General features: G+C 39.7%; 2 protein-coding genes across 2 annotated transcripts; one reads left to right on the top strand and one right to left on the bottom strand.

The window, feature by feature from the left end:
* Nucleotides 1-1,543: 1,543 nt before the first annotated feature.
* Nucleotides 1,544-2,621, bottom strand: LOC110871255 (trihelix transcription factor GT-3b). Its single transcript, XM_022120119.2, has 2 exons — nt 2,352-2,621; nt 1,544-2,209 (listed from the first exon to the last, which is right to left on the bottom strand). Exons 1-2 carry the CDS (start codon nt 2,619-2,621, stop codon nt 1,724-1,726), a joined length of 756 nt encoding a protein of 251 aa, XP_021975811.1. The 3' UTR covers nt 1,544-1,723.
* Nucleotides 2,622-13,029: 10,408 nt separating this feature from the next.
* LOC110870257 (F-box protein At4g00755-like) lies at nt 13,030-22,283 on the top strand (the record flags this gene model as incomplete). The annotated part of the gene is made up of 4 exons (XM_022119450.2): nt 13,030-13,263; nt 19,754-19,900; nt 21,791-21,806; nt 21,882-22,283. Coding segments are annotated over 4 exons (639 nt in total), but the record flags the coding sequence as incomplete, so codon positions are not given.
* Between the last annotated feature and the right edge of the window lie 287 nt (nt 22,284-22,570).

The raw sequence follows: 22,570 nt of genomic DNA, 5'->3' as shown, positions 1-22,570 counted from the left end.
TTAACAAATAAAGTAAATTAAGTTAGTGGTTTGAATGAAAGTGACAAACAATGCCACATGTGAAGGGTTGTTTGGCATAACCAAATCATTTTGGATGAAACTTGCAAATAGGCCTAAACCTCATGGATGATTTTTGCAATTTTCTCTTTCTGTTAACTTCTCCCCCATTTTGTCATTTTCCTCATTTAATTAAATTATATTATGACAATTAGGAAAAACAACAAAAAGTGGAGAGGTTAACAGAAAATTACAACCCATTTTGCCAATAGGATGAAAATGGTAACAAAAATGAAACCTTAGGAATCCAGATATAAAAAGTTTCATTTTTGAAATAAAGCGACAAAACTGACATAAACTTAGGAACAATTTTAACATTTTATTTAAAAATATAAGGGATGAATACTGAGTTGTAAGTATATGCATTGATTGTAGCTTTTCTTATAACTTTGTGGATTAGGAATAAAAAATAGGAAACCTAATGTAAAAGTATAAGTGAACATTTTTTTCATGTTTTGCTTATAATTTTAAAATAAGAACAAGAATAAAGACTCAAATGTAAATGGTTTTATATCTAACAAAATTCTGAGTAAGAGGAAATGAGCATGGTGACCTGTTTATATAGAATCAATTTTAAGTAAAATATCGAATAATGCATTTGATAGTGCTTGAAATCGTAAGAATAAATATATTTATATATGTTCATCGTTATCATTTATCTATTATATCAATATTAGAGTAGTTGGTAGTTACTTGACGGACCTAATTACCCTAATTATTTAATTAGGAGTTTCTCCTTTAGTGTGTATATAGAGAGATAATTAGAGAGATTAGAATAAATTATTATTTTAGTCCTTGAGGTTTGGTCCAAATTTTTATTTTAGTCCAAATAGTTTTTTTCTCCTCTGGATCCCTGACTTTTCCATTTTCTTGCTATTGCCTAACTCAGTCTAAAAATCTGGTTATAACCAGTGGTATTTTTGGCATAACTGTTGTGTAGTGATAACCAGGGGTAGTTTACAACATAATTTATAAACATCATAATAATTTAATGCCAAAAATACCCCTAATTATAACCTTGTTTTTTAGACTAAGTTAGGCAATGTGATCAAAATGACAAGAAAAAAGAAAAGTCAGGGACCCAGAGGAGAAAAAAAACTATTTGGACTAAAATGACAATTTGGACAAAAACTCGAGGACTAAAATGGCAATTTACTCGAGAGATAACATATTATGCAATTACATAACATCAACAACTCTCAAATCCGCCCCCTCTCTCTCTCTCACACACAAAACCGTGTTCCTCAAGAACACATAAACCCATCAGAAACTATAAATCCTAAACGGAAACTCGACCAAGCTAACAACGATATTCGTCTACTTCCATCTCTGTTGTAGTAACTGGACTGGGTCTGACATAATATTTATTAATCTTTTTATTATGTTTTCTATTAGTTTTTACAGAATTGGTCAATAGAAAGATGTAACGAGAGTGAGAAAGAAAAAGAAGTATGGGTTGCATTACATATATGTATTATGCATCACATTTAAGACAAAATGTACAAGTGTTTCACAATTAAAATTTGTTCTGTCATGAACATGTCTGGTATTTATGTACACTGGACATCTGAAAAATAACTTGTATATATGTGTCCTAAGACTATGAAGATTTTTTTTTTTGGTGTCGAGGACATGAGATTGATTATCGTTAAGAACTTATAAAATACTAATTAGGTGTAAGCTTGTTTAAAAGCTCAGTAATAAGAGCGTCCCGTTTCTCGGCTCTAGCTTCCTCTCTAACCCTTCTTTGGTCTTCTCTTTCTCTCCATTGCTCATCAAGCATTAATCTCTCCTTCTCCATTTCTTCCATTGTTTTCCTCCACGCCATCTCCTTCATCCTCCTCTCCTCTTCCTTCGCCTCATACATCTTCATCAATTGCATTTCAGTTTGCATTTGTTGTATTTTATACTTCTCTAATATCTCATGTAACTTACCACTCTCAACCTTCTTTCTCTTCTTGTTATTGCCACTTGCTTTCTCCGCATTGCGGCTCTCCTCATCGTCTGAAGATACCTCCATTGCTCTTTTCCGCAGTCCACTCGGTTCCATCCACAATAGTCTTTGCATCCGATTTGCGAAAAACGTTTGCAACTCACTGTAGAATGGGAACTGTTGCATCATATAACCTTCTTGCTCCATCGTCTCGCACCCCTAGCCATATTCCAAGAAACCCACGTTAAGTTTCTTCATTTCATGCACAAGAAATTAAACATAAAACATATTCATGCAAACGAATTTAGATCTTCTTTTTTTTAAAGCATTTGCATTACAAGGGTTCAAGAATCTTGTTGACCTTGTAACAAGTAACAAGAGTCTTCCACTTGCTTTTGCACTGTTCGACACTACGATTATAACCCCTTTCCTTCATCTTTGTTGAGATAAATTCCCAGAGAAGCTTTTTGTCTTTCGATTCCATGAATGTTGAATCAAGTTCTGCCCTTATCATCAGTAAATCTCTGGTTTCTTGTATACTCCATTGCGGAAACCTATCAACGCCACTGCCGCCGCCACCGCTGGTATCACCACCTTCACTGATATGATCATGAAGGAATCTGGGATCCATATATTGATCAAACAAATGGGTTTGGTCATGGAAAAAAAGAATGAAGGAGAATTTGCTTAATTTATAGGATGGAAAGTCAAAGTTTGATGGAGAATAATAAAAGAAAAGGGACGATTTGCTATGTGCTTGAATGACAAATCAAAGCATGTAGTAAATTGGTGGTTGAAACCGTGTAAAATTAGGTCTTAGGTAACATGGAGTAAATTGATATTCTGTGATCATAAATATTAAAAATATAAAATATATTAATAACTCCATCAAATCATAAATATTAAAAATATAAAATACTAGTAACTCAATCAAATTTCAAAGCATTAAATCATAATTAATATGAATATAAAATAATACAATGCAGGAAATGATATAAGGACCATTAGGTGGATTCCCACAACAAGGTTTTTTACAGATTTATTAGATTTCTTCTGAATTGGTGTGTATGTGTTATTGTCTAGTAGAGATTGCTATAATTCGATAGTTTCGCTGGTGACACTGATTTTCTAATGGTACGTCAGTGATCCAAATTTACCGTTCAAACGAAATATATATGTTGTAATAATATCCGAAAAATGTTTGACCAATTGTTGAGACTTGATTAACTTTATTGTTTTTTTTTTTTTGTTTTTTTTTTTTAGACTTTATTGTCTTAACTCATAAAGCAATTTGTCTCTTCTTTGTTTGTCAAAGTCAAAGACAGACCCCAGCCCAACTCATACCTTGGTTGACAAAATCAATAAAGATATGCTTCTTTAAACCAAGTTTACCTTGCCAAAGCCTGGCTGGTCTATAATCACAAACTCAAATTTATATCTATAGGTTGGTCTATAACCACAAACTATTTTTTTTTTGAACGGCAAACACACTTTATATATATATATAAAGAGTCAGCAAGAAGCTGCGGACAAAACAAAACCGAAACAGACAAACAAACACAACGAAAGAGAATTACAAGAGATCAACGACATCAAAGGACTTCCATTTTTCCCAGGTTAGGCTCTTGAGCTTGGACCTGTTGCAAATCCACAAATACGCTTCTTCTTTGATGAGCTCCACCGTCTTGCTCACCGGAATAAAGACATCATTGAAAGCTTTTTCGTTCCGTGCGCTCCACAATCTCCAAACAGTGGAGATAGCCACTGTGTAGACTAATTTCTTCCAAACTTTGTCACCCGGGCTGTGCTTGATTCGAGAGACAAGATCATTCAAGCTATGACAGAAGACGAAGGGGATCCGAAGCCATGCTAAAACATTCCACCAGACGCAAACGGCCCAAAGGCAATTAACGAAAATGTGATTAGGATCTTCCTCATGTAATCCACATCGAGGGCAAAGACTATCGGCAAGAGATATACCCCTTCGGACCAAACCAGATTTAGACGCAATCCTCCCTAAAGTCGCTCTCCACAACAGGAAGTTTGCTTTGGGAGTTGCCCAACTGTTCCATTCGAAAGCAGGTCTTCCGTCATCATTTACTGCCGAGGCGTTGTCGATATCCAACCTTAACTGTTTGACCGAAAAAGCTCCACCAGGATCAGTCCGCCACTTCCATTGAGTACCATCCATAATCAAATTGTCTTTAATTTGAATACCGATTTTAGCCAAGGCACGTTCCACCGAACCGATATCTTTCCAAACTCCGGTGACGGACTTATTAACAGGAATAATCTGATCAGCACTAGAAGAAAAGTTACCTCCATGAATCGCCTTAACTACCTCAGCCCAAAGATGGTTTGGAAAAGCTTTGAGTCTCCACCACCATTTGGTTAGCATGGCATAGTTAAAACTTTGAACATTTCCTAACCCCATGCCTCCAATTTTCCTAGCTAGCATTAACAGATCCCACTTTATCCACCTAATCTTATGCCCATTGATCGATTTTCCCCATATGAAGTCTCTCCTTATCTTCTCTAATTTTTTAATCACTCCTTTAGGGGCAGCAAAAAGCGAGAGGTAATACGACGGAAGACTCCCGAGAACCGATTTAGCAAGAGTCATACGCCCCGCAAACGATAAGTGTCTTGCCTTCCATTTAGAGAGACGAGAAGCGAACTTGTCAATCACCGGTTTCCAAAACTTAGCACGCTTCATGTTCGCTCCAATCGGGATACCCAAATACGTGAACGGGAAGCTACCGGGCTCGCACTTAACAATATTAGCTAGACGTCCAACTTCTTGATCGTCCACACCTATGCCAAATAGCATACTTTTTTGGCGATTTACCTTGAGGCCCGTCACAAGATTCAACCACCTCAAAAGGCGGTTTAAGGTGATCACGTTTTCTTCCGACCAAAGCCCAACAAAGACCACATCATCCGCGTACCCAAGATGGGTTATATTAGGCCCCCCATTTGGGAGTTTGCACCCGTGATATAATCCCGACGCACAGGCCCGGTTAATGAAGAGAGTGATGACTTCCATAGCTATAATGAATAGGAACGGGGATAAAGGATCGCCTTGTCTTAAACCCCGCTTGAACCTAAACTCTTTCGATGGTGACCCATTCACTAGAACCGATCCCCTACCTGAGACGAGACACCCTTTAATCCAAGAAATCCATTTTAACGGAAAATCCATATTTTCCATCATCCGAAAGAGGAATTTCCAGTTCAAAGAGTCGTAAGCTTTTTCGAAATCGACTTTAAAAACCAGAATCTTGTTCTTCGATTTTTTAGCCCAAGCCACTACTTCGCTTAAAATGAGAGGATTATCGAGAATATTACGGCCTCCGACAAAAGCGGATTGAAGCGGAGAGGAAATCTCACTCATAACCAACCTGAGTCTGTTAGCTAGAACCTTAGCGATCAATTTGTAAATTGACCCCACCAACGAAATCGGCCGAAAATTAGAGATGTATTGTGGGTCTTTCATTTTTGGGATTAGAGCCACGAACGAGGAATTACAACCTTCGCTGATCAGACCACTGTGGTGAAACTCTTTAAAAACCTCCAGCCAAAAGAATTTAAGTTTCACCCAAAAAACTTTAAAAAATTTAAACGAAAACCCGTCCGGACCCGGAGCTTTATTGCCGTCACACCCTTTAAGAGCTGAAAAGATTTCCTTCTCCGTAAACTGCTCACATAGCATGCTCCTACTATTCGACGATAATCGGGGTAGACCATCCTTAATAAACTCCGGCCTCCGCCTTATCGGTTCAGCAAAGAGTTTTTTAAACCAGCCCATTATCTCCTCTTTTAACTCCAATGGGTCCTCCACCATCCTATTATTGAAAATCAAACCATGAATCCTTTTGTTAGCCGAATTTATCGCAATGGCCTTGTGGAAATACGAGCTATTTTCGTCGCCGAATTTTATCCAATTAGCCCGAGCTTTTTGGTGTAAATCAGTGGCTTTATTCATTTCCAACTTGTTTAACTTAACCCGGAGGTCAATTCTGTCTTTTTTTTCCTCTTCGGTCAACGGCCCGCTAATTGCTTTATGTTCAATTTCCTGTATCCGGTTCTCCAATACATTAAGCTCCTTTTTTTCATGCAACCTAACCTCTGATCTCCACTTTTTAATTTCCTGTTTGAATCTCTTAAGGATGCCGGCAAAAATCAAATCCTTATTGCCCACTTCCCCACAAGAACTTGTACCACTCTCCACTATAGCGGCTAACTTCGGCTCACCAATCCAAGAATTGAAAAATTTGAAGGGTATGGGTCCGAAGTCAGCTGCCAAACAAGAAAGGGATAACGGGCAATGGTCTGAAAGGCCCCTTTTGTGAACCATCAACCTCGCATAAGGCCAGCGGCTTAGAAAGGCGTCATTAACTAGAAATCTATCTAGTTTACTCATCTTGACCTCACTATGACCCGAAATGAAAGTGAATTTACCTCCGGCCATAGCATATTCAAGAAGCCCAGTGCTTGAGATAAAGCCGTTAAAAGCGTCGCTAGATCCGCGATCGAACCGAGAGTTCACCCTTTCATCTTCCGAACGCACCTCGTTGAAGTCTCCTAACAAAACCCACAAACCACTGTGAGCTGAAATCAGACCCGAAATCTCATCCCAAAAAATTCTTCTCCTCCCAATCTCATTAGGAGCGTGTAAATTGAGAATATTAATTCGATCGACCACCGCTCCCGAAATAACTCCTGAAGTTAGAAGAAATTTCTGACTCTTAACCACCGAATCAACCGAGAAGACGTCCGGGTTCCAAAAGGAGACCAGCCCACCCGATCTGCCTACTGCATCCACCGACACAACTTCAAGATTAGAATTATCCCAGAATTTGCGGGCCACCAGATCATCGATTCCTCCTTGGTGAGATTCTTGAATACCGATAAAATCAGCCTTGACACCACTTTTGAGATTTTTCACCCAAAGACCTTTCCGAGAGTCGGAAATCCCATTTAAATTAATCGAGATAAAATTCATTGAGCAGCGCTAGCGTCCATTTCCCCACTAACCAGTTTCCTGACATGATTTTCAAAACCCTCTACACCAATGCCCAGACGAGCACCCAACTCTAAGGTCTGAATCACTTCATTCTCGTATTGTCTTATGGTCTCATCTTCGATCTGACTTCCCTTGTTCAAATTTGTCGACAAGACAGGATCCCCGGAAGAGCTACCTTCGGCCAATCCCTCAACAGAAGTCCTCCTGTTCTGAGCATCCACCGAGATATTTCGGGTAACTGCTCCTGAATCCGGAATGTCAGCATTCCTCCGATCATCAAGAAAACCCCCTTCTTTTTCCAGCCGGAATATTTCGTTGATATTGAAAGGGTCGGAGTTGTTTGAAAACTCTGCCTCCTTATTGAGATCTGGAACATTAATATGACGGGCCTTTAACCTGGACTCTCCCACCCTTTTGGGCCTGATTGTTATAAAGCTGGGCCTTGGGGAAGATGGCGTGGACACCCTATCTGGGCTTCCCTCATTATCCAATCTTAACTCAGGCCCATCACCTTCTCTCACCTCTGGGGAACCTTCATCCTGACAGTTCTGTCCCCCACTAGCCGCCCACTTAGAAACATTTTCCAAGACATTGGGAGATGGAACGTCAACATTATTACCCATGCAAAAGGAGCCGTCCATGCACCCCTTCAACTCTCCGGCACCTACCACCGGAGACTCCTCAAATTCCGACTGAAATCCGAGAGACTCCCCGTCCGATTCCGTAGGCTCCAGAAATGACGGAACCCACTTCCCCGAAATCTCCTCTACCCATACTTGAACCGGCTGGTTTTTCCAAAAGACGGTAAATTCTTCAGCGACTCTCTTCCCAGTGTGAACGATAATAGCCAATCTCTCTTCTGCCATATTTCCATCGATGGCCTCTACTTCTGATTTCACGATTAATCTGCCGCATCTTTCCCCAATATTATTAAAGACTTGCCTGTCCCAAAGGGAAACAGGGACTCCTAAAACTTTAACCCATGCTACCCTCTCGAATATCGGAGGAGTACCATCCCAAATGTATAACCTTGAAAACCACTGCTCCCACTCCTCTGATCTGTGAACACGAAACTCTTCCGCTTCCTCAGCACTACTAAAACAAAGCAGAACCTTGAGGCCTCCTAAGTATCTTAGCTCAATACCAGCTTCCATAAGACCCGATAAATGTTCCTTGAGATTATTTAGGATATCAATATCCTTGACTTCTCCAATCAACGACTTAAATTCCCACCTTTTTTTTGTATCGGAATTCATCGGAGGTAATTCGATGCGATGTTTCTGGCTATTTGCGTTCACCACTGAGCTATATGACCTGTGATCTCTGTTGTTAAAGGAGCCCGTCCCGGTGCCCCTGGCCTCCTTTGTCTTAACCGGACCCGAGTTAAGTCTGTCAAACACCGACACTCTTACTCCCGAGGAGTGCGCTTCAATCTTGGAACCGTCTCTATCGAACTTGGCTAAATTAACGTCGATCACTGCTCCTTCAATACGAACTTGCTTGAGATCCTCAATCCAGCCGGCGGGGTCACTAACATTTGACAACTTTAAGAAACCAAATTTATTACCTGCTCTATCCTTCTTAAATGGCACGAAGACATCCTCCAGATTTTCCAGATGACCAAAAGCCGACCATAAAGTGGAACGAGTGCAAGAGTCAGGCAGGTTAGAAATGAAGAACGAGGTCGCATTACGAAGCCGGAGTTCTCTCTTAGCAAAACTTTTCTCCTGCCTGACTTGTTTCTTGCTAAGAACTGTATTCCAACCGTCATCTTTAGGAGGCCAACCATTGCGGCCCTTACCAGGGTTACCTCGATTGCCCCCGCGAGCCATAACCAACTACTTCTCCAAGAAAACAAAAGAGCAGAGTTACCACAGCCGATAGAGGTGTTAATGGGATTCGAACCAGTCTAGCTTAACTATACTCAGATAGCCGCGACCAGTATCAGACCCACTAAGCCCTCCGGGAAGCTGAGAAAAACTCTGTGGGAAAGGAGAAATAGGAGAACGTGCACCAGCAAGAAAGGAGAAGAGAATTCGACTCAAACACGAGGGAAGGATTGCCAGCCGAGATAGGGAGAACGGTACAACCGGATCGATCGACGACTTCACCGGGACCCTTCACAATATTCCGGCGAAGCAAAAACTCCGACGCTTGGATATAACCACAAACTATTGAATTAACATTCTATTTCATATCTAATGTTTAATTATTACGTTATTTATTGGTTACAATTTGAAATTTAAAAATATTGTAAGAATTCAAATGTAGTTAGAAAATGATCTACAATATAATACGAAATTGAATTTCCATTTTAGAGTATATCAATTATTATCAAAGATTGTAACTTAAAATTTAAATGACTTAACAATTGTTTCTTAATTCTTATTTTGATATTTATACTACAATATAATACTAACAAAAATTAAAGTCAACAACTTTATTGTTGCATTAATACTAAAATTTAAATTTAATCTTTCAATGTTAACTATTTATTGATTAGAATTTGGATTTTGAAAATAGTGTAAGAGCGTCCATAGTGGGGCGTCATCACAAGGCAAGGCAAAACAGGGCATAGCGTCCCACAGCGCCGCTATTATAAAAGATACCAAAACTCGTATTATAAAAGATTTTAAATTTAATGCAAAATTTTCATTAACAAACAAAACATACCAAAACTAGTATTATAAAAGATTATTAAGTTAACTGTCATTTTCGTCCCTGTGGTTTGGTCACTTTGGCCATTTCAGTCCATTTTTCAAAAATGCGTCATTTTCGTCCCCCACGTTCTGGAAAGGTGCCATTTCAGTCCAAAAATCATAACCCAGTTAAGTCAGTTAGTAAATAAGGACTGATTGTGTAAATTTGTAACATAAAGGACTGATTGTGTAAATTTGTAACACCACCACCACTAGCCCTGCCACCACCATCACTCCGCTGCCACCACCACCACCACCGCCACCACCGCCACCACAGCCACACCGCCACCACCGCCACCACAGCCACCACCGCCACCACAGCCACTGCCACCACCACCACCACCGCCACCACAGCCACTGCCACCACCGCCACCACTGCGACTACGGGATCTTGTGCGATTATCTTTGGCTTGTGCGATCAAGAGTTCATCATCATCGTCAATCATCACGTTGATCATCATCAACAGTTCTTCGAACCACCATTCCGTACATAACCCGACCTGCAACCATGACTGAAAGAATTGAAATGGTGAAGATGGAGGTTTCAAAACGGAAGATGGAGGTGAACGGAGATGATGGTAAGATAACGGAGAAGTGAAGTTGCAAGTTTCGATGACGGATACATGAAGTTGCAGATTCCGGAAACACTTCAGATTCATAACGGCTACCACAGCCCTGCCACCACCACCACTCCGCTGCCACCACCACCACTGCCATCACCACCACCACCACACACTCTCTGCTTCTGTCGATCTGGGTCGAATTGAACAGACATCTGAAGTTCCTTAGATCCCCACAAACATTTTACACCCATCACAATGCTCAAACACATCGATTTTAGCCGGAACCGAACCTGCAACTTCGCCGGAATCTTCACAGTGGCCGGAATCAGTCAACACGTCGTTCCAACCGTTAACGGTTCGTTTTTCTTGTTCCGGTTCATTCGTTTATACTTGTACAATGTTTGCACCAGGTTAATTGGAATATAACCTGATTTTGGTCGTTAATTTGAGCCATTGACTTTCCTGTTTGACCTTCTGTTGACCGATTTGGGGGAGATGACACTGTTGACATCTGTGAGAGTGGTGGTGGCAGCGGAGTGGTGGTGGTGGCAGGGCTGTGGTGGCGGTGGTGGCAGGGCTGTGGCGGTGGTGGCAGGGCTGTGGTGGTGGTGGTGGCAGGGCTGTGGTGGTGGTGGTGGCAGGGCTGTGGTGGGGTGGTGGCAGGGCTGTGGTGGCGGTGGCGGTGGTGGCAGCGGAATGGTGGTGGTGGCAGGGCTGTGGTGGTGGTGGTGGCGGTGGTGGTGGCGGTGGTGGTGGTCGCAGCGGAGTGGTGGTGGTGGCAGGGCTAGTGGTGGTGGTGTTTAATATTTACTTAAATGGTCCTTTATGTTACAAATTTACACAATCAGTCCTTATTTACTAACTGACTTAACTGGGTTATGATTTTTGGACTGAAATGGCACCTTTCCAGAACATGGGGGACGAAAATGGCGCATTTTTGAAAAATGGACTGAAATGGCCAAAGTGACCAAACCACAGGGACGAAAATGGCAGTTAACTCAAGATTATTCTTAATCTGGGCCTACTTGTTTGTGTGCATCGGGTATAATTAGCTGTTGTATATCGGATATACTCATTAGTTTATTAAAAAACCAGTTGGGTATATTGACATAAAACTCGCCTGATATCTTTCGAGTAACTATTAATCAATTATATTCTACAAGTTGTGTATTAGAAAAAAAAAATCATGCAAATTCGAAATTCTAATAACTTATTCAAAAATAACCTTTGATTTCACTCAAATGTAAAAAGAATGGATCATACACCTTTATCTTTTCGGGGATAATAATTTTGAGTACATATGGATTAAATTAGTCATACATGTAAGAGTTAAATGCCTCTTTGCTTTCTGTGGTTTGTAAATATAGCAGACTTGGTTCTAGTGGTAAATTACGAAGTTGGTCCCAGTAGTTGTAATTTTTGCACTTGGGTGGTCCTTCACTACGTCAAATGTGACCTACGGCCACACCTTTTCAAAAACCGCCTTGCCACATTTTCAAATAAATGTGTGGCTAAAGGTCATTAATGACATTTCAAAACATTCTAGTCTACTTTTAGCCACTCATTTTATTTATTTATGTGACCATTGTATAAAAATTTAAAACTTTTAGCCACACTTTAAAAAAAAGGTGACAAGTCACACTTGAAAATGTGGCAAAATATGACCAACCGCTATGGTATTTGTTTGATTTTTTTATTTATGTGACCAAAAACACTTCTTTTCGAAACCTTTAGCCACACTTTTACATAAAAATGTGACATTTTATGGCCACGGTCAGAAAGTGTGGCCAAATGTAACCAACTGTCATGGTATTTTTTTAATAATATGGCTAAAAGCTAACACATATAGCCACTTATATTAGTTTGTGTGACTAAAGAATAGTGTTTGGTAGCCACTTAGTAAAAGAAACAAAACTAGTAACTATGTGTATTTTATAGTCACGGTTAAAATTTTTATGTGTGGCTAAAAGTAATCAATTGTCATTGCAAAACAAAAAACATGTGACTACTAGGAGTCTATGGTCACAATTAAACATTTTATGTGTGACTATAAGAAATCAATGGTCACGGATATGTTGCTAAAACATTTTATGTTTGATTTTCCTTGGTGAATGTTCTTCACCGCCCTTCACCATCTAAATCATCTCTAAACCCCCAGACTTCCTTATCACCAACTGACAATAAAACAATGGAAAAGAACTACCGTGATTGGTCCGCCGAATGTTTATGAAGAAAAACTCAACGGAAGTGCAAGCCATATGTAGCCATTGTTCCGGTGTTGAGGCGGCAACGAGTGTGGAAGCGAGGTTCGTGTATTTCGTTTTGAGCATCTGTCGTGTATTCCAAAGGTAGATCGTGTCGTCTAGTGGTGAGTTAGGGGCTAGACTGGGAACCGATTTGGGGTAATATCCGCTGATGAAGGCGGCAACAGGAGATGTACTGCGGTACACACCGAGGGCTTCGGTCGGCGGCCGTAAGTGCCAATTTATGGCAAGAAGCGGCTGAAACAGGTATATATGGGCGGCGGTAACCGGTGCGTTTGAATCGGTGAGTGCATGCCCAATTTGATCAAGTAGGTTTGAGAGTGTTGGAAGGATTTTTAAGTAGAATTTTAGTATGATTGTGAGGTATGTAGATAATGAGGCCATTTATCTTATTAATTGGATGATGTTTATGAACGTTATTATGTTTTCTTCATGGAAATTGCTGAGAATTTGGTGTGTATTACACTTTCTATACTCATACCGTTAATGTTGTGTTACTTGTTTAACTTTCCTGTATGAAATATATTTGTTGGCTGCAGTGGTCTCTAACGGACTTAGGAAGCAGCTCTGTATGAGAACATGTCCTCGGCTTGCTAGCATTACTCGTGTAGCTGAACCGAGCCATGACAACTCAGGTGTGACTAAGAGAGATCACCGAGCCTATGTTTCCCTTTTCCGAGCCATCACAACATTTCAACTAAATTATTGTGTTGCTAGTCCTGTGAGTAGGGCTGTAAACGAACCGAACAAACACGAACAAGGCTTTATTCATGTTCGTTCGTTAAGGAAATAATGTGTTCACGAACGGTTCATGAACACTTACCGAACGAGATTTTATGTTCGTGTTCGTTCATTAAGGATATGAACGTGTTCACGAACGGTTCACGAACACACATAAAATCAACGTAGACGGTGGATGCTAGAAATGTATGGCCAAAGGAGCAGCGCTAGTGCTTAAATAACTAATAATAGAACAAATGTCAGTGTATTTATTGATGTGAATAATGAGGAAGAATGGGAACGATGCAAAAACAAGGTGAGAATATTGTTAGGGTGTTAAATTAAAGAATATAAATGTTTAAATAAAATAAATAAATGTAAAAAATCATTCATGAACAACATAAACAAAAGGACATGAATGATTGTAAATGAACAACCGTTCATGAACACCTTACCGAACGTTCACGAACACAATTGAACGAACGAGACCTTTGTTCGTGTTCGTTCATTTAACTAATCGAATGAAATTTCCTGTTCATGTTCGTTCAATTATTAAACGAACGAACAACATAAACGAACTTTCCGCCGAACGGTTCACGAACTGTTCGCTGAAGGTTCAGTTCGTTTACAGCCCTACCTGTGAGTGCCTTGAGCACCAGTGACTACCCAGAAGAAAGCATCAATAATACTGAAGATCCAAAAATCGAACAAGGCCGGAGCCTGCAAATGGGGGTTTGGATCTTGTAGGAGATTAGAACCTTCACCTGCAAAACAATAAACCGTTAGGCTCGTCGCAGAGATGGGAGGGCCCCTCTGCGACCACCCTCTGGCGTGAGGATAAGTATTGTAGATCCCAAAACGTATCCGGATCACAGTGGTTGGTTGTTTTAACCCATAACACCTATTGATTAGGTGCTTGAGATATGAAAAGTTAAGAAAGATCAAAGATGAAGGGAAGCTAATGGATTAATGAATACAACAAGTGTTGTATTGAATCCAAACAATAAGATATATCAATAAACAACCTTGGATATCAGATTTGAGCACTAGATCAACAAGAGAAAGTAACAACACCAATATTCATTCAAGAGCCAAAAGCTTCAGTTTGTTACAAGGCATGAGCTATATATAGTGTCTGACTTGCCAGCAAATTTATAAATTTGCTGGAATCTTAACTACACCAAGTCAGATTTGCCACCATCAAACTATTACAATATTAGCCCCTAGACTTTACAAAGTCTAATAAACTTAACCAAAACAATCCATAACCATCTAAAGCAAGTACCAACGGTCTCATATGACCTAACAATATTCCCCATAGACCATTGCGTACTTGATCGTTCTTCATTCTTGTTTAGCGTTTTAGACCCTAATCGACTCAAGTACCTACGGTCTCAAAATGGTCTAACAATATTCCCCCTAGACCGTTGCGTACTTGAGCGTCTTCATTCCTTGACTCTGGTGACAGGATTTGTTGCGTCTTTTCCCATGATGTGCTGTGATGGAGTTTGCTTGTTATCAACTTCACTTGCATCCTTCAATGTGACATTGTATGTGGATGACATTGGAGATTTAATTTCTCGGAATTCTGATTCTAATGAAAGAAGCTTGTCTTTTGAAGCAAGCGATTGATGATAACTTCTTTCTTCTCTCGAGCTTTGTCACACTCTTTCTTTTCTTCAATTTTTGAATAACATCTCCATCATCTCAGTCTTTCTTTCTCTCACCTTTCTCACAGCTCACGCGTATCCCTTCGCGGGTAAAGTTGGCATCTCAAGATCAGCTTGTAGCACCGAATCACCCCGCCTTTTCTTTCGCTTGTATCTGCTTTATGCAACCTGTTGGGGATCTTCTTCAATATCCTGTTCTTCGTTTTAGTGTGAGAAACTTCAAATAAAACATTTGCAGAATATATCTTCAATCCTGCATCATTCCGTTTCTCTTGATCTCGTTTCTAACAGTTCTTGTATTCTGAAACATACAAACGAGCTAAGTAAGATCTGGATTGCAAAGTGCTATAATGTGTATTTGCAGAGGGTAGAAGTAGTAATAAAAGAAGTAAAAATATTTACAAAGGCGCAATCAAATATGCAGGTAAGAACACTACATATTTTTGACATTTAGACAATTACGCCGGTCAGATACAAATTTCAAACTTTCTCGAAAAACATGCCCATTTTTTTTGTTTAAAATAGCATAACTTATGAAATATTTATAAACCAGAGAAAGTTTGGGCCATTCTGACACCGAACTTCGAATTTTCAGCTCAGGGGAGGGGTTCCATTTGATGCGGACGTTCGACGCTCGTCGACTTACCTGCAGAAGATCATATTGCCAACACTTTCCAAATTCTTATTTATAATTATTATTATTATAATTAACCAGGGGACAAGAAAAACTGCCAGTATGTTTGTCCGCTTAAATCCATGCATCCTTCTTTCAACATGCCTTTGGAGAGCGCTTTTATCATGTTTTTGGTAATATTGACAAGTCTTCGATGGCCCCCACACAAGCTATTGAGAATAGAATCATTACGCCCCCGTGAATCCCACATCAGGACATACCCCCGCGATCAAGGTATGCACAAAGATTCCTCATAACAGGTGAGTATATTGGTTTCATTCTCTTCAACGATAGAACAGAGATCAGGTCTGTACTTTCGTACAACAGAGATCCCAAGAGTTATCGAGGACTAGGACAGATAGTTTGGTGAACAGGTCAGTACCACCGTACAGCAGAGTTACCAAACTAATCTGTCTGAGGATTTTGGCCAAAGATGGCGCTTATTATAGGTTTTGGCCAAAAATGGCACTTATTAGAAAGGGTTTGGCTTTTTTTTTTAAGGCACTTATTATTAAGAGAATATCATAGCGTCTAGGTCAGCATGTATCTGGATGCAGCAGAAGAACAACTATGATATCCTCCGAATGAAATACCAATATAAAGACCCGAAATCTCAGACTTTGGCAATCTGTCAACGCAAGATTCAAGACCATTAAGCCATATGCCGCAACGTGTTACCCACTGAGATGCGTAATGCCTGAGAAAAGCCAGAATTCTTATGTAGACATTATGTTTTGCTCCCTAACAGCAGTTTACTCGTCGGTGTTGCTGAATCTACCGATACGTCGTTGCTTGGTACCCCGATTTCTTTTTGTTTTCTGTTTTGCAAGAAATGACAAAGTGTTAGCAATTTTCTATCATTTCTTCTAACAGGAGTCAGACACAAGCATCTAATATTGGATTTTCTGGAATACCCCCCCCCCCCTAAAATCTTTATTTTCGAAAGTCCGTTGCCTGAAAATAAAATTTTAAAAGTTAGAAAATCTTTTTGGTGGGCGACGCTTCACGATACTTGTTTTTCTTTCAACAAACGTTTTTTTTAATATAGACAAAAGATAGAGTATTTACAAATGATTTTGGATCACAAGATTCATTTCCACTCAAGGAAATCAACCATTTCCAACCAGGTTACCAGCTGGTTGAATCGGGTTTTATCATTTGTCTTAGCATTTTTCATGTCGAGCACGTATGTGTTGTTTTATCATGTAACAGTGAGCATGATCATTTCTGCAGGAACGACATATTCAGGCTTGAGAAACAAACATTCCATGTCGTTGAAAAGCACCGCTATTCCTTTATCAATGACTTGTGATACGCTCATGAGATTGTAGCACAATTCTGGAACATAGTTGACATTTTCCAAAGTAAGTGCTTCAGATACAGCATCTCCTATTCCAACGATCTTCCCTCCCTTTTAATCTCCAGTGAATGACACGTAATCACCATCAATAAAACAAAAATTCTTCAGAAGTTCCTTTAAGCCTGTCTTGTGTCTTGACCATCCGCTGTCGACATGCCAGATATATTTCATGAGCATTCGAATCCATTTCTGGAGTTTATTTTGAAATACAAGTATATACACAAATCAGTTTGATTTGGGAACCCAGATTTGTTTCACTTTGGATCTATCATGGTTTTGACCCACGATGTCCTCTTTTTGCTTCCAAAAATAAGTTGTTGAATTAACCAGATTTTTAACAGATTTCTTAAGAAAATCAAGCTGATTTGTGAAATCTTTAACAAAATCATATTCTAGTTTAGAAAAATTCTTGGTTTTACAATGTTTCGCTGTATGTCCTAAATGATCACAGCGAAAACATCGTTTACGTCTGGGCTTTTTGGTGTTAGAAGATGATGTAAGTGATGAGTGTCTTGAGCTTTTTGAAGAATCTTTTGATGCGGTGTATCTTGAACTCTCGGCTTTCTTCATTTTCTTGTCAACTCTGCTTTCATCTTCTGAGCATTCTTCATCACTGTCGGAATCGGATGAATTTTCAGACGTTTGGTATTCACTTGAGTTTTGCTCTTCACTTGCTTCGTAACTTGAATCATTGCAGCTTTGATCTTCGCCTGAACTTTCTGAATCTTGGTCTTCAATTGTTTCAACACTTGAGCCTTCGGAGCTTTCATCATTTGTTGTTTGATCTTCACTTGTGGTTTTCGAGGTTTCTTCACTTGAAAATTCAGGGCTTTCACCATCTGTTGTTCGACCTTCGCTTGATGTTTCTGATTTTTGCTCATCCTTAGGACTTGAAGTCTCCTTTTCCTCTTCTGAGGCAGCACCGCTTGAGTCTTCATTGCAGTGATCTTCAATGATTTTCTTTTCTGACTCTGTCATACCTGTTCTAAATGGAACAAATTCTGGAACTTCCTCTGTGAGGAATTTTCCAAAGCTATTCTTTTTCAATTCTGGCATAAATACAGGAGATTCACAAACAATTTTATCATTACAAAAAGCAGAATTTAAATCATGACATTCAGACATAACATGTTCACGATCACGGGTCTCAAATGTAGGCACATGGCCCTTACAGTCATCCGAAGATTTAAATTTAGGCACACGGCCATTACAGTCATCCCGAATATTGTTTTTCTTAGAACAGTTCCAGGCGAACCAGTTAACAGTGGAATAACTGTCGCCTGAATAACCTATTCCTATTTTTGAACCACCACAGTCTACATCCTCATCGCACACATCTTCTTTACACACAATTGGATCTGCATTACTTTTAGAAAAGTTAGCGGTTGTTTTATTTTCACAAGATTCGTTTTGTTCTACAGAGGCCTTTTCATCAATTAGATCGTTTTCGGGATGAGGAGTTGGCATAGGCACATAGTTTTTGCTATATGGTGGAAAGAAGAGTTTTCTTTCATTTCCTTGCCTGTCCTTATACCCGATCCCGTCTTTCACATACGTTGGTCGTTGGCAGTTTTTGATGTCAGTAAAGGCCTTTTGACTGACATTCCATTTGTCTATGACGATTTGCAACTTGTTCTTTTCGTTTAAAGCCTTTTCTAGTCTATCTGTGAGATCGTTAATGATAAAATCTTTTCTAAACACAAATTCTTTTAGAGTTTGCATTTCAGCTAAAGTTAAATTCAACTTTCTCTGATATGCGGCCTCGTTCTGTTTAAGCTCTTTGTTAAATTTTAAAGCGTTGTCTTTTTGTCTCTCAAATTCTAGATTTAGAGACTTGTAATGTGCCACGACATCAACGCATGCTGGTGTGCATAACTTTACTTTAAAGTTATGTGGAATGCTATTTACCAAATCCTTGTCTGCCTTTTCTTTTGAGGATTCGGTTTTCATGGCCACAGCTGAGGCTTTCGCTTTCTCTTCCTTCACAGAAGTTGTTTCTTTCTGAACCTGCTCTGTGGCCTTCACAGCTTCTTCAACCTTCTTGTCTTTCTCAGGCTCGGAGAAATTGAGAATACTCTTCAGACCCTTGTCGGTAGCATCATCTCCTTTTGGGATTCCCGTAGCCTGTTTCTCGGTAGGTTTTGACGATGAAGATAAAGAATCGCTCGAGATTTTTGCCATGAGTGCTCTGTGAACTTGTTCCTCTGCTTCAGCATTCTCTTTAGCTTGAGTGTCACCGAGCACAACTGTCTTTTCATTGGACCGTGGAGCCTTTGATGCGCTTGTGGAAGCGTTGAAGTAAGTTGTGTCTGAAGCTTGTTGACTGACACCTTCAGATGCAAGAAGTGCCACGTTCTTCAATCCTGCAGAAGTCTGAGCAGGCTTTGGGGTGTAACCAGTCGTATTCATTTCTTGTTTGTTAACATCCATTTCAAAATCCTTCAAAGTGTTGATCAAATCGGTTAGAGTGACAGGATTTGGATTGTTGAGGAAATCCCTTTTGATCATCATGCACTTTAGGCTCCATTCCTTTGTAAGTGAGTCCAAAAGCTTCTTTATGGCAGCACGGTTAGTGATATGATTTCCTGCCTTCTTCATCTTGGTTATCATATTTCGAAAGCGACTGATATGATCGGAAAGGCTTTCTCCACGAATTCCACAAAACAGGTCGTATTGCTTCTGAACCATGATTCTTTTGCTCTCAATCAGCTCTTCGTTTCCCTCGTAATATTCGATCAAAGCGCGCCAGAGTTCATTTGCTGTTCTGTATTTTTCAAACATGTTACAGTCATCAGTTGACACAGCCATGGTTAAGGCGGCATGTGCACGACAGTCCCGTTGGATTAGGGCCTTGTCTTCATCAGTGAAGGTAGTTGCATCATTGTTGGCAACTACCGCATCTCCTCGAACAACCGTTGGAATGTGGGGTCTAGCGGTGACAGAGAGCCACAGATTGTAGTGCGTGTATTCGAAGAACGACTGGATACGAGTCTTCCAAGTACCGAAATCTTCTGCTCCTTTCAACTTTGGTGGTTTAGTGGTGGTTCCGGTCTCATGTTCTGCTTGAGCAATTGGACTTAGTTGATTCAACGACATCTTGACTTGTTTTTGACTTAAGAAAGCTGATCAGACAATAATTTCGCTGGAAGATGATTCTGAGAATAATTTCGCAGAACTATTTCGCCGATAACTTCGCCAATGCAATAACTTCGCCGGATAGAGGATGGATCCTGCACGAGTGAAGATAGCTAATTTCGCTGAGACAATTAACAAACACGTTAGTTTGGCTAAATTCGCTGATCACCGTGATAAAAACGTTGTGGTTCTTTATCACTGTCCTCGAAGTCGCCTTCGATAAATTCGCTACAGGGTCAATGACGCTATTTCGCTGGTAATTAACAATTTTGCTTGTGTTTGATCGGCGAAACTGTTAATTTTGCGATATTCAAGTTAAATTTGCTGATTCAAACTAAATTTGCTGACTTCAAAATAATTTCGCTGGCTTCAAAAATAATTTCGCTGGATTCAAAATAATTTTGCTAGCTTCAAAGTAATTTCGCTGGCTTCAAAATAATTTCGCTGGCTTCAAAATAATTTCGCTGGCTTCAAAAATAATTTCGCTGGATTCAAAATAATTTTGCTGGCTTCAAAATAATTTCGCTGGCTTCAAAATAATTTCGCTGGCTTCAAAAATAATTTCGCTGCGTTCAAAAATTGTTCGCTGACTTCAAGCTAACTTCGCTGAGCAGAGGGTTTAACACGAACTTAAACCCTCTAATCACCCAAATACAGCTCAAAAACCATGTTTTGATACATCAAAATGTCCAAAATGACTCCCTAATCATATATTAACAACAACCTATCAATTAAACACACCAAATCAATCCATTTGAGGTCCAAAAATTTGAAAACTTTGAAACTTTTGAAAAACCTTCAAAACTATGAAAAATCTCAACAAAAACACAACAACCAAGAGCACTAAGGCTCTGACACCAAATTGTAGATCCCAAAACGTATCCGGATCACAGTGGTTGGTTGTTTTAACCCATAACACCTATTGATTAGGTGCTTGAGATATGAAAAGTTAAGAAAGATCAAAGATGAAGGGAAGCTAATGGATTAATGAATACAACAAGTGTTGTATTGAATCCAAACAATAAGATATATCAATAAACAACCTTGGATATCAGATTTGAGCACTAGATCAACAAGAGAAAGTAACAACACCAATATTCATTCAAGAGCCAAAAGCTTCAGTTTGTTACAAGGCATGAGCTATATATAGTGTCTGACTTGCCAGCAAATTTATAAATTTGCTGGAATCTTAACTACACCAAGTCAGATTTGCCACTATCAAAATATTACAATATTAGCCCCTAGACTTTACAAAGTCTAATAAACTTAACCAAAACAATCCATAACCATCTAAAGCAAGTACCAACGGTCTTATATGACCTAACAAGTATTGGTAGAGAGAGAAAATAGAGAGAGAAAGTAAGGACGAAGGTTCAGAAAATCATACTTGACAATGTACTTGAACTGGGTATTTATAATGGTCAACTGAGACGACGTCATTCATCCAGACGCACTTAAACGGATGTCCGTCCTCGGCGATATGGGTACGAAGGCCTTTAAAGTGTTCGTCCATATGTGATCCGGTCCGTCCCTAAGGATGAGGTCCGGATCCGGATATGTATCTTCAAATACTATGGTTGTGAAAAAGTCAATCATCCGTTGGGGTTATTATTGGTCAAGTAAAGGAAGTGATGATCCGGGAACACCTTATAAATTAACTTCTGCATTTTGTGTTGTAACTGATATATAGTTGCATCCATTTCAAGGTTTGTTTTTTACCTGTCATGTTCTATATTTCTTTTTATGCACAGTTACTATCTAACTAACATTCATATACACAGGTCTGTTTGAGTTGGATTTCCCAACCTGCTCATCTGGAGATATGCGATTCCAAACGGGTCATCCAAAATCTTGGAAAGAGTTAAATTGTGATTTCATTGCGGCACAAGAATGTGCAGATGACAAGTTCATTTGGGCATATACGTCACCAATGTTACCTGTGTCACAAGTGAGTCCGTTTTCCATTTATTATTACTCTCAGAAAGGCGAGAAGATACACGTAAAAATCATTTTCGAGTATTAAAAAGGGTAATCTGCAAATTGCGTCTTTTGGTAATATATTTCATCAACATTCCTTATGGAAACAAGAAAATCGTTTACAAAGGTTCACGCTGCCTGAGCCAATAGTCTGTATGTTATCTGCTACAGTCGGCATGTCACTGCATATCTGAGTCACTATATGAACGGAAATAGATGCCCTTGAAGGTCAATTTTCTTGAGTGGCGCCTGTTTTTGGGAAGACTGCCAACTCGTGTGGCGCTGCAAAGAAGAGGGATAGCTGTCCAGGATGTTAGGTGCCCATTATGCGGGGACTTAGATGAAACTGTAGACCATGTGTTCGGCTCCTGCAGTTTTGCTCAGATTGTATGGCAGTTCATGGTGGATTGGTGCAGGCTCCACTCTTTCATTTTGTTTGACAGATTGAACTTGTTCAATTACCATTCCTTTGCAAACGGGTCCAGTAGGTGGA

The sequence above is a fragment of the Helianthus annuus genome, chromosome 1 (genome assembly GCF_002127325.2).
Source record: "Helianthus annuus cultivar XRQ/B chromosome 1, HanXRQr2.0-SUNRISE, whole genome shotgun sequence".
NCBI classification, from domain to species: Eukaryota; Viridiplantae; Streptophyta; class Magnoliopsida; order Asterales; family Asteraceae; genus Helianthus; species Helianthus annuus.
The sequence above is the reverse complement of the archived record's forward strand: the minus strand, read 5'-3'. Positions and strand labels throughout refer to the sequence as shown.